General features: G+C 47.9%; 1 protein-coding gene across 13 annotated transcripts in view; it reads right to left on the bottom strand.

The window, feature by feature from the left end:
* spock1 (SPARC (osteonectin), cwcv and kazal like domains proteoglycan 1) overlaps positions 1-13,207 on the bottom strand; it is a 120,297-nt gene that overhangs the window by 15,380 nt on the left and 91,710 nt on the right. For all 13 annotated transcript variants that reach the window (XM_061835067.1, XM_061835069.1, XM_061835063.1 and 10 more), the window contains 2 exons: positions 6,394-6,508; positions 4,033-4,165 (listed from right to left, as the gene is read on the bottom strand). In XM_061835067.1, the coding sequence (XP_061691051.1) occupies positions 4,033-4,165; positions 6,394-6,508 (248 nt within the window). The remainder of the gene's footprint in view (positions 1-4,032; positions 4,166-6,393; positions 6,509-13,207) is intronic.

Raw genomic sequence — 13,207 nt, 5'->3', positions numbered from 1 at the left:
TTAAAAGAAAAGTTGGCTGTATCAGGAGTCCTCCTTCATATCGCGGTAGAAACGGCCATTAAAAAAGCCGCACAGAAACGTCCTTCCACGCCAAGACGGACGGTGACGCAAACCCGAATGCGAGATGAGCTGCGCCAGAGAGTAATTGGAGAAAAGAGATCCCATCGTAGGTAAACCAAGAGCAATTTATTCTTATTCCTTCTGAGGACAAACCAGATGCGCTACGTCACATTTCAGTGTGTTGCGAAAAAAAACAACCCTAAAACAACCCCAACAAAAACGCTCGCCTTCAGGTTTTCAAGTTGTTGCTGCCATTTGTGTCACAAGTAGCTGATACACATTTTGCCGCTATCTTCTACAAACGTTGACTTTGGATTGCAGCGTGCAGGGATGACAGGACCCGAATGCAGGACACCGAGACAAGGACATGATGTGAGGGTGGTTCTATTTCAGGCAGAGGTCGTACACAGCCAAGCAGTCCAAAAAAGCCGCAAAAAGTCAAAGTCCAATAATCCTGAAACGAGGCCCGACGTACGAGGCAAAGCTTGAGAAGGCGGAGGCGCAAAGACGCGAGGCTACAGGCAGGGTCCAAAAACGTGAAACGAGGTTCGATGACTACGAGGCAAAACTTGGAAACGTGAACAAAAACGTGACTTGACGACGGTGGCACGGGAACGCTGTAACGAGGGGAATACACGACAATCCGCTTGCGTACTCGCGCGCAAAGGCAACAAACTGCCCAATGCAGGATGATGCTTGATTGGCCGCTCTAATTAGCGTCCATATGGTGCAGGTGTGCGGCTTCTGCCAGAGGCAGGCTTGCCCGAGCCCCTGACACTTCACATCAAATCTGTAAACGATGTTATTTATTCATTTTTACTCTCATCAAACCAGCTTGACGCAGGGCTACTGTTAAAATTGTTATGAATAATTTGGGTTTTCAAGCACAATCCGTTCCAGAAAACGGTTTGAGAAGTGATGTGTTCGAAAACCAAATCAATGCTTCCCATTACTATTAATGGAAAAGGAAATAATGCGTTCCAAGCCTAAAAAAATGGGCTTTTTAAAGCATTTGTTTAGCTTTTCTTGATAATAAACTGCATACTAGAAATACATGTATAATTGAAATACTTTATATAATGAAAAAAAATTCAGAAATGTGTATATTTTTAGTTTTTCCGGGGAGGGGGGGGGGGCATTCAAATAGACAATAAAACGTGTTGTGGGTGGGTCAGCTGCTTGCGCCGTGCGCATTATGTTATTTCCGTTTTTTTCCGGCGGCGTGGGGATTCACAACAAAGCGCGTCACAATATGTTTTGTCTGGGTTTTGTGGGGGTGTTTGAGCACCGATTTTTGTTCGAAAACTGATTTGTTCCAAATTGGAAACGTTTGAGGACCGAGACTTTGCTGTATTTGGGACTTCAGGTTGCGTTTCCTTGGAAATGGGCACACAGAGGAGCAGCGCCTTTAACGAGATTTGCTGATGGATCAAAAACAACAACAACAACTCTCTGTAGTACTGCCAACATATTGAATTAGTTGTGTGGAGAGGGAGCCGGTAAGCGAGGAAGTCCGGGAAATGGATGGATGACCTTCGCCGCTCACCGGGACGCTCCGTGAATCTTTATAGCGGTCGCTCTCGTGGGGTTAATGCGGTTTTAATGAAAGTGTGTTTTAGCAGCTGAGTCAGGAGCGATGGACTTCACTTAAGCGACCCGAGCTCCTCGGGAGATCTCAGATCTCAGCGCCGCCTGTCGCCGACTGCGCGTGCGTAATGAGACGGGCGCGCAACGGAACGAATACAGCCGCGATTGGGCCGGCGCAAACCGCGTCAATGGCTCGGTCCGACAGTTGAGCTGCCGCGTGGGGATTTGGTAGTCCTGCCCCTCCTTTGCCCCCGTTTCCGGTTTCTCCTTCAACACTCGGCACCGCCCGCCGCAGCAGGTCGTCGCCAAGGGGGCTGAAAATGGCCTGCGAGCTTTACGCTTTTTTTTTTTTTTTTTAAATGACTTTAGAATCTTCATTCATGGTTTTACCACGATGAGCAGTTGCCCAGTTGAAGCACAGCCATACTATTTGCAACAATGGTACAGTCACCGACATTCTATTTGTACGTTGTGACCTTTTTACATATTTTTCTTTCAATTTTCAGGACGTCGGCCTGCACTGTTGTGTTGACTTCACGTAAAGCCACGAAGCAAAATGCCGCTACCACATTCGTGACTTTCATCTGAACCCTGACAACCCCACTGTGCAATTGTTTTGGGCTCAAGGGCTTTGTTGTTTTAGACTCCCCCGCCCCCCAAAAAACATCATTACTGTGAATAATAATCAAAGGTATTTTTATGACAGTGCAATCAGAAAAAAAGAGAGGAAAACAAGTAGCACGGCATTTAAGACAAGAACGTTAGCGGCGAGCACCCCCAATTTTTGAAAGTGTATCCAAGTCACTCCCAAAAGATTCAAAAGGTTGCGCCTACAGCGCAGCATGTCGCTATCGGCGACCGGACGACAATTCGCGAGCGCGGACAGATGTCAGCCAAGCCGCTCGCCGCCGGAGGGCCAGAAGCCGTTTTAATGTCTTCCTCTTTTTGGACACAGAGATTGGGCGCTACCTGCTGATATCGTAATCGTATTTCGATTCCCGGGGCTGCCGCGTGCGATCACGCGAAGGTGAAAGAAGGCTCAAGGGCCCAGGGCGACGCTCGCAACCTGCAAGACGAGTTCACGAGAAGGTTCGCGAGAGCTTTCCCAAGAGTGGCGGCAGATCACATTCCCGTCTTGAGGGAAGATTTCGAAGAGGAAAAGGCAGCTTCAAGGACTCCCAAAGTAAAGTAGGCACACAGGACCAAGAAGGATCGGGAACCTCAGCGCTTCTATTCCACCGTCGTAAGTTGAAGCTGGTTTCCCGATGGCTGACGTGGAAGTTCAGGCGAATTTTGAAGCAAGAGACGCCAGGGCGATTCCTTTTTGAACTTACTCACTCGTCATTTTTTAAGAAGAATGAGATTGAAAATTGTCCGTAAATGTCACGGTTGAAACCGCTTGCAGACTCGTTTCCGGTGCGGCGGTCTGAGCGCTCCCCCGTGCTGAAAAGTCTCCTGGTGACGAATGGGCGTGCGTTACTAAGCAGGGGAACTCTGGGTACGTAGCCGACGCTTACGGGGAAATCGCCCGGTCTCAGAGTTCCCCTTCTTCTACACAGAGGGAGCGGATATACGTTACATCATATCCTTAAAAGAAAAGAAAAGGATGTACACAGATATATGTACGTTCGCTGTGTTGGTTTTTCTGAGGCGTCCGTAGCGAACACGAACGCTCGGCGACAAGTTGGCGAATGGCACACGTTCAAGCATGGACGGGGATGTTTCAGACTGGCCGGAAGTTCGCAAGGAGACTTTTCAGCACCGGGAGCGCTCAGACCGGCACAGCGGCGAATCGCGACCCTTTCGTCAGCTCAGTGTCGCCTCTCGACCTTCGAAAAAGGAGTCGGCAAACTTTGCGGTGGCGTCGGACATGGCCGTGTTTGTAGTGTGCCATAAATGGGCAGTTTTTCACTTCATGAAATGACCACTTGAACATAACGCTGATGTGAGAGTGCAACAATATATCATAACAGCAATATAAAGTATAATACTAACTTGAACAAAAGACCTTTTCTTGTCATTTTCTTCCTGCAAGGTTGTCATTTCGGAGATCAGAGGGTGACACCGATATGCAAAATAGGAGTTTAATACTGCCACTGTGTGCTACAGCAAGGTACTTTCCTTTTTCGGCAACTAGTTTCTTCTCCAGTTCTGTCTGAAAAAGACGAGTTCTCAGGACTATTATTTATCTACCAATTGCACCAAAATATTGCTACTATTGGAGCTTGCGCCCACTTTCATTTCCTTCAGCCAAAAAAATCTATAAACAGCAGTTGTTGGTGAAAGATGGGCAAACTAGACGGCATGGGTCCTTTAACATGAGGCATAAAGAAAGTCAAGAGAATTATTCATCATCAAAAGAAGACAAATATCGGCTCCTTTTACCTGCGACGAGTACGTGTGTCCATCGGAGCCGCACACCGGGTTTGACGGGAGCGCCGAACACAGTTTGCAGTTCCCGTGGGTGCCCCCTTCGAGCCTGCGCTTGTGGACCAGGCTGCCTTTGCGGGCCTTCACGCTGCGTGATGGGAGGGTGGGGGGTGTGGGGACAAAAAAAGAAAAAAGAAAAGTAGCAAAATTGCTCGTGCCGCTTTTGATTTGAAGTGTTCGACTTGCTATGCACAAAAACCTCGCAGCAGTAAAAACATTCACGTTTGCATCGAAGATGTTTTGCGGCAAAGTTCAATGAGGTTGAGTTATCGCAGGTGATGAACTATTCATAGGCAGTATAACATTATTATTTGATTGTAACGTTACAGTATTACAATCCGAGGCCATGCTGATGAATTCAGAAAGGTAGACGGTACGCGCGCAAAGCCTTTCTCGACAAGGAGTCACGGCCAAGAGCTGGCCTGGCATGCAGGGCTCTCTCTCTCTCTCTCTCTCTCTCTCTCTCTCTCTCTCTCTCTCTCTCTCTCCCCCTCTTTCTCTTTTGGTTGACGTCTCATGGATCCTTGGAAGTGGAAAAACAAATCACGTGGAAGGTGGTGCACGTCAGATCATAAAGTATTCATGACTCGGCAAAGACAACATTGTTGACAGACAGAAGATACAACATAAGTCTGGCATTCGCTGCGTTACTAATTCACCCCCACCCCCCCCCCCAAAAAAAAACAAAAAACCAAAACAAAACAAAACAAAACCCGCACGTCTGCCTTACGAATGTCACTTTGAAAAATGCAGGAGGATGACCAGACCAGTCAACTAAAAGCCGACTATCGGCAAGCAGACGGCAGGAAAAATTGTCCCTCTTCTCTGCACGCAAGGGAACGTCACAGCGCCGACATCTGGCGTACGGCACTCATTTGTGCGGGACAAAGGTGGCTAAAAATTAACATGAGAAACTCCGTTGGACCTTTTGAACGCACGCTGGCTGCTCAGCGAAACGATTAAGCCTCGGAATGATCGGCATCAAGGAGGATCGCAGTTCTCCGTGGTGACCAGTCAGCCATGTGCAAAGGACAGAAAAACAGAAACAAACATTCTCGGGGTTCTCTGTCCGATTGTGCCCACACGACGGTCCGGCTATTTCGTGATGCTTAGTTAGTTTAGTTTGACCTATTACCATCCTTGACGGCTGTTAGCTAGAGGCCGAGCCGCACTCTAACTGTGTTTTTATACAGCGAGGCAATTAATCGTCCCGTCCCCGATCTAACAGGTTGCCTCTGGGAGCTTGTTTGTGATTACTTTGCCTTTTTTACTGAGAAATAGGAATCGATATCACACTTACAGTATATTTAACTTTTTATTGTCAGAAATAGGCGCCACTGTTGCGTGTTGGCCTCACAGTTCTGAGGACCGGGGTTCAAATCCCAGCGGAGTTTGCATCTTCTCCCCGTGTCTGCGTGGCTTTCCTCCCACATCCCCCCCAAAAAAATCATGCGTTCATCGGAAACTCTAAACGTGATTGTGAGCGCGACTGTTGTCTGTCTCCGCGTGCCCTGCGATTTGCTGGCGACCAGTTCAGGGTGTACCCTGAACTGCCCAATGGCAGCTGCGGGACTCCTGCGACCCTTGTGAGGATAAGCGGAGGAGAAAATTGATGGATGAATGTAAGAATTTGTCACCCGAGAGAGCCGTTTCATATTTCTAGTGATCAGTGGCACTCATTAGCTCGAAAACAATCCCCAATAATATCCATAAAGTAACAAATGATTGAACCAGAAATGATTAAATAAGAGGCTCGTGAAAACAGTTTAAACCCGGCGAAAATTATTTTCCGCTCCGCGGCTTAAATGAGTGACGCCTGAGCAAAATACAGATTTGCATTGGAATCATTTGATGCGTTAAGCGCTAAATTGGATATGTTATTAGCTCAATTTGAGGGGGAAGAATCCAAACAAATTGATTTCAAAGCTAATGACTTCGAAGCTAATGAGAAATCAATGAAACCCGATGACAAAAGGCAGCGACAAAAAAAAAAAAAAAAAAAATTTGTTTCAGACGCGCTTTGGGGATCGCGACTTCTTAAGACGAAACATTTTAGGGGGTGAGAATTGGGATCAGTGCAGGGTTGAAAGCACAAACAAATTAGAGCTGCCAGTGACTTGACTGAGTGCACAGAGTCTACAAATAAGTGTATTGTTTGACAAGAATTAATTGCTTTTGCAAATATGTTTAAGCATTCCAGTGAAGCAGAGAGGAGTCATTTTAGAGCGTTATGTCTGGCTGCCGTTTGGAAAGTCTTGGCGAAAAGGGACTTCATCAAAATGGCTGGCAGGACGAGTCCTCTGCCGGTTGCTTTACCTGTGAGTCGGCTGCTCGCGATTGGTGCAGATGGCGGTTTGGCGGTCGCGGCTGGCGCACACCTGGCGAAGGGGGCAGCGCACTTTCAGGCACGGCTCCTTGCTGGCGTCGGGACCTGCGCGGGGGCAGCGGCAAGCAACAAGACGTCAAGCTTGGACCGAGACGCAAAAAAATGGCGGTGGCGAGTCTGACAGAAAAAAAAAAAAAAAAGGAACGCAAGTGAGTGCGGCCGCAAAAAGGAAACAAAACCGTGGAAGGGACGCCAACAGTAAGATTACGTTCCTTGCAGCCAAGGCAGGCGTCTGCCCGAAACATACGGCCATTTTTTCCCTCTCTCTCTCTCTCTCTCTCTCTCTCCCCGCATCTGAGACACGGTGGGCGAGAAAGGCCTGCCGAGTCCTCCATCCCGGTTTTGCACAGATGGTGCCGGGCCCCCTCCCGGCATGTCATTCTACTCAGGAGTTCCTCCGTTTCTCAAGTTCTCTCAACGGATGAAAAGCTCCGGAATGAAGTCAGCTGAGCCCCTTTTGATACATCTCGTACGCATTCAAGCTCAAGTGTTGGGAGCAGGTACGCCACGGCAGGACTTGAACAAGGATCAGATTTCGAAGAGTTGCAGCTGGCGAGCGTGACGGTCCGGGGAATATACGGGTACGTATGTCGGCGCTTCCCGCCCTCCCGGTTCTGTTACACTATAATTAATGACACCGTAATATCAGGTTTAGTCGGACGCACCGCGAGCGCTGAGGCGCGCCTCGACAATTGTAATCTCCTCGGCAATCGCGGCTCGTCAAGATTGGCCCTCCGCGTTGTCTCGCCGCGCTATGAAATCTCAAACCGCTCGAGTCATTCAAATTCAAATGCGCTTCCTCCCCGCTGTCAGAAAGCTCTGCTTCACGTGTCCACCCTCGGGATTAAGACCCAAAACACACACCTAAAAACGAATCAAAAACAAGAAGGGCTCAGAATTAAAAATTGGCTGATTGCAAAACATCCTCCTACGACGCCGGATCTCGATACTTAAAGGGACGCACGATTGCTCCCGTTTAGCGTTGACGTTTGGCATCGCATCCAAGCGAATGGCGCATGTTAACCCCTCACTTTTTCAAACATGTATTTTTAGTTGTTTTGTACCTGAAAACCTTGAAGAACAACAAGACCGTATCACAAAAAGTTACCCCCAGGCCAATTGAGGCAGTATCGGCTTGGGAACTTCAATTCAAGATGGCAGACTGTCACGGCACTCCCCGACTGGGTCACCACTCTTTTGGATTTAAACAAATGTCAAAACGATCCCTCGTGAGAATCGGATTATTAGCCGACATTATAATAAACCAATGATCATGTATCTATAAAGCAAGACGGTGATTTTGGCTAGTAAACAACTGAAAATGTTACACAGAGCCCCTTTAAGAAGGTCTGGGGACGGCACACGTCAAACTTGGGCTAGCGAGAACAGCTAGCCGGGTCGGAACCCGACGATGGGTGCAGAAGGCTCTTTGAGATCCAGATTTGAATGCTTTGAACACTTGCCTCATTTTAATCTCCTTCGTTTTTCTTCTTTCAAAATCTGTTGGCCCACAAATGAGTCAGTGCCTGATTTTCCTGAGTTCATTTTCAGTCCATTGGATTTTTTTGTCCTTCAGTTTCCCCGTTACAGAGGCGCTATAACTCCGGGTTATGCTATTTTTTGATTGGGAAGGTACCGACAACGCAATGAGATCGTAACGTATTTCGCACGCGTTGACCACAAACGGCTTTAAGGCTGCGTTTACGTGACAGATCCAGATGTTCGCTTCCAATTCCGCCCAAAAACGTTTTAAACATGCCGGCTCTTAAATATTTATTTTCAGCACTGACGCTCAGCCCGGCGAGAACGAGGAGCACGAGTCCTCGGCACGTTACTGCTGGATTAGAATCATAATAAAAAGAAATGTCCTTGCCTTCATTAGGAGGATAATAACTTGTATTGCAGGCCCAGCTCAGCTGGCATCCGACGAGTTTGAAAGTATTTTTTGACCTGATCCCCCCCAACGCGCTTCTGTTTACAAGCCACTTTTACCAGCAAAGACAGTGACATATTCAAAATGATTTCACTCGCAGTGAAATTGTAATGCGAAACCACCAAATACCCGATTGTCAAAGGACATTTGATGACTTGGGGTATCTTTAAAGAAGACGGAACCCACACACGGGGATAATCTCGTGATACAGCGACTACCGCGGCACCAGATGATGTACCAAAGCTCGTTTCCCGCAATGCGTGAGACAAACTGACACGAAAGCCCATTCAAAGAGCCGCTTGCCCTCTCGCACCGTGCAGCGATTGCGGCGCGATGATTTGCAGACATTCCGTCGCGGCGCAGTGTCATTCCATCACTTGGTTATCTGGAGATACCCTCACCTCCGTCTATCGGTGCTGGGGAAAAGCCATCTTATTTCACTTCACTTCAAAATGACTTTATCACCGCAGGGGAGTGACGGGCGAGCGTCGCTAAGAGAGCAAGAAGCGCTAAGAGCGTGAGAAGGAAGAGAGATCGGCGGGGAGACCGATCTTGGAGACGACCGGAGGACCATTGCCGATTAGGCCGGACTGGAAATCAAGACAAAACCGTACGAAATCAAGGATTTGACCTCAGACGTCGATAATAAACTCAAAAATCCGTCAAATACAGACAACGACTTCGACAAAAGGTTCCACAAAGTACCAAAATGTGTGCCGTTAATTCAAAAGCAAAATGAGCTTTGAAATGTTCTTGCGTCTGTTGGGGTTTTGAAGCTTTTGCGTGAAGGTACAAAAAGAGACAAAACGTTAAAGATGGCGTTTGTTCATCGTCAAGTCAACTCGAACTCGGCTTCATGCGGGTGAGACCTTCGTTCCCGTTCATTCCCGTCGCCGGACTGACGCGTCTCATTGCAGTTCCAGTCATTCTGATGCATTGGAAACAACCCAACAAAGGTTCCGAGTAGCCGCTAACACAGGGAGTCCTCGGTTTACGACTGAGATCCGTTCCTACAGTAGCGACTTAACTTGAAGTCAGATCCCACCATTAAAGTCATAATTTCCATCAGAATACTTTGTAAAAAAGAAAGAAAAAAAACAAATAAATTGAAATAAACAAGATGGGGTACTTAGCATTACTGCTGAGAGGTGGATGGAGAAGAAGAAGGGGAGGCTGTGCTAAGCTATCGCCAAGGAACCTGGTCCTCAATCCTCAAGTATCAAAGAACCTTGTTTTGCGATCATTGTATCTGACACAGGAACGCAACCCTTCACATGCACGAAAATATTTGTCACCACGGTCGAGCGACTGAAGCCTCGGTGGTGTTGGTGTCTCTCCTCCCTCCGATCTTTATACGATCTTCAGCTTCGTTTCCACGGTCATGGATTTTCTTTTGGCTGCAGAAGCATTGCCAAAAGACACGGCTTCCCGTCTTTGGGGCCGTAATGTCGAAAGAGGAGGGCGAAAAATGCAAAGATACAAAAATGGCGGACGGGGGACGGGCGTTGTAAAGTCGAAGCGTCTTAGGTCGAGGCCGTCTTAACCCGAGGACCCCCTGTACGAGCAACTGAAGGCGCAAAGGAGAGAACGATGGCGATGGCGAGCACGTTTGCCAACCGACCGACCAATCACGCGACCCAAGTCACAACATGTCTGGCAGAACATGAAGAATTCTTCCCAAAAGAGGCTTCACGCTCTGTCATGCCGAGAGGCCCCTCAGGTGACGTTTACTCGCAAATTGAACAAGAGAGAATTACATGAGGGATATTTGAAAATAACACACGACTTTGCCTTCTGCCAGCTTAATGCCAACACAATTTCAGACGCTTTGGAGCGGCTCACAAATAGCATCAATCATTCATGCGGTTGAACCCTTCAAGCAAAGGATATTTCAACAAAAACGGGGCAGCAATACACGTAGAGGCAAATGCAAAATTACTCACAGGCCTTTTCCTTTTCTGCTCCAAACCCCCCCCCCCCCCCCGACTAATATTACTGCAGTTTACTGAGTCAACTCTCCAGTAGTTGTGAGTCTTCACGACTGTACGGAATCATTCGCCGAATCAATCAATACAGCGCGCAAGATAATAATCAATCACGGAAAATTGTGTCCAAGTACTCAAACAGCATAAAAAAAAGATTAAACCACGAAAGTCACCTTTGAGAGCCACAAACGCGTTTTGTGTCATCCCGACAACGGTCGAAGCGCGCAGTCCGAAAATGATACTCAGCGTTTTCCTGGCATCCAATTAATTCCAAATATCAACGTTAGCACTCAAGGTCATAGCTCGTCTTTTCAGCCTGAAGACATCCGAGCGCCCGAGTGCCTTCGTGCTTTTGCGTCTTGGCTGGGATTTTCACGGCAGCGTGGAAAATCGTTGAAAGCCAGGCAAGAACCGATATTTTCAACACAAAACCCGTCCACGGCGTCGTTAACGGCTGCCACACCTCAAAAACGGGACTTTCAGACGCAAATATAGGCGAGATTGGAAAATCTCACAACAATTCCAAATGGCAGGGAAAAATTGCTCGCTTGGTGCGCTTCTCTTCCTTAGGAGGCCGAAAGAGAAGCAGACGAGGAGTCCGGCTTGATCAAAGGTGGCCGCGTCCTTCACCGGGCCACAACGGAGACTATTGATTGGGACGTCGGGTCCAATAGGAGACAAGACCCGCCGGACGCCGCAGGGCGACCTCAGATTCATTGCTGCAGACGTCAACAAAGTACTTGTGCACGTACGCGCGCGCGCGTGTGTGTGTGTGTATCTTTTATTTGTCCGGCGTCGACGACGCAATTGCAGATTTAAATCAACAAGCGCTTTAACGAGCGTTCCCGAAGGACAAATCCACTGCCGTCGCTCCAAACGCGCGTTAAAATCTTGACTCATTAAAAGCGATTTCTTCTTTTTCATTTTGGTACCTGCGGGTTGGGGGAAAGCGGCAGAGGGAAGCAAGACAAACAGATGACGAGGAGACAAAAACTGCCTCCACTCCCCGCATTGTCGGTCGCGCTGGGGGTTTTGCCGTTTGGACTGCGAGAAGCACTGGAGCAAAGGATGATGCAGGAGGGGGAGGGACAGAAAATTCACCACCGAAAACACACGCAGACGTATCGCATGTGGACGGAATTGAGGAACGCCGACGAGAATCAACCTTCTTTCAGTCCAGCATCACGGGAAAAATTACTCCGAAAAGAAGGCTGATTTGCATTATTCATCATCAATACAAACACAGTCACACAATCAAGTCAAAGTGGCACGAGGGCGGGAATTTGTCGCCGGCAGCAAAGTTGTGAGCGAGCAAATTCTTTGAGTCTTTGAAGGCAGCTTCAAAGCGAAAAAAGCGCAGAGGATCGATTTCAGGTAGAACTCGTTTATTGTCACGCGTTACGCAAACTTAACGAAACACGTTCTGCTCAAATTGCGCCGACCAGCGATCGATATAATATTCACGGCGGGACCGCCAAACGGCGGGAGCGGGAATTCCAAGCCGGGCGCTTCACAGGCCGAATCCAAATCGTCACACGCGCGACGACGCGGATGTCAACGCGCAAGCGGATGAAGGCTGGACACGCGTGCCGTTGACACGATGACACCGTTTCACATGTGGACTGTCATTAGACCGTGCATTTAAGTTTGGAGTTTTGTCACTGGCATTTACTTTGTGCTAGTGAGTTGCATTCACTGTCTGTGGGACTCTCCGCTCTACGCCCAAGTTAAATTAACCTTAGTCACGGCGATCCAGTGCCCTTCTGTTTGAAGTCTTTCGGATCCCGCCTCGCCCAGCGTTTCTGTACCTCTGCCTTTTCGGAATGCTACACCGCGTATGAGCCAGTTTCCGCAATAAAGCGCGTTGAACATTATGCCTCTGCCACGAAGTCCCGCGTTTGGGTCCGCCCCCGTACCGGAGGTTCGTGACAGGCATGTCTTTTTCAATCTTGATTTCACGCCTCCTTTTCCATATTTGTGTGTACGCGTCGATAAAGACGATGCAGTCTCTCTTTCTGTTGCTTTCATCTACAAAAGACTAAAATTTTACTGCAAGTGTACAAGAGAGTAAATGAACACTATTTACAGATTTCATTTTGACTCATCAACAACAACAACATCAGCCCGCTTCCTTTAACTATGTGACACATACACGCGTGTACTACAATTATCTCAATAATTTCCGATGTCGACAAACCAGCGTGGTTATATGTGGATCAATTAGGAACTGTGAATATGCAGAAGGGGGGGGGAAAAAAAGCAATTATTCATTCCCAGACAACACAATGTTGCAGATGCTCTCCCTCGCGGATTTATCTTTTCCATAAGATAAAAAGATTACGCCATGATGACACGCCGTTCATCTCACGGTGAATCATATCAAAACACGGAATTGCTTTTGTCTAATTAGTCATTCGGCGGAATACAATCTGTGCAATTAAGTTGTCATTTCAATTTGCATTTTTATTTTTGCTCCTCGCTGAGTTTTCCATTCGCCAGTTGCAAATGTCGGGAGCCTCGCAGGAACGTTCGCGTCGCGGAGAAAGAAGGCCCGCCGGATTTCAGTTGTGAAACGTCGCAGGATGGGCAAAAATAGTGACGAACGTCAAGTCGGTTTCTTAGAGATTGAGGCTCTTATGATTTGAGTATGACTTCAAGTGACTAACGCGATGAATACGAGGAAGGGGCAGGAAATCGAAAGTCGCGTCCCGTTGGCAAGCAGTTCAAGGTGTTCCCGATGACTGCTGGGAAAGGCTCCAGCACTCCTGCGACCCTTGTGAGGATAAACGGCTCAGAAAATGGATTGACGTCCAGTTGGCTAGACAT

Source organism: Syngnathoides biaculeatus, chromosome 11, assembly GCF_019802595.1.
Source record: "Syngnathoides biaculeatus isolate LvHL_M chromosome 11, ASM1980259v1, whole genome shotgun sequence".
NCBI lineage: Eukaryota > Metazoa > Chordata > Actinopteri > Syngnathiformes > Syngnathidae > Syngnathoides > Syngnathoides biaculeatus.
The sequence above is the reverse complement of the archived record's forward strand: the minus strand, read 5'-3'. Positions and strand labels throughout refer to the sequence as shown.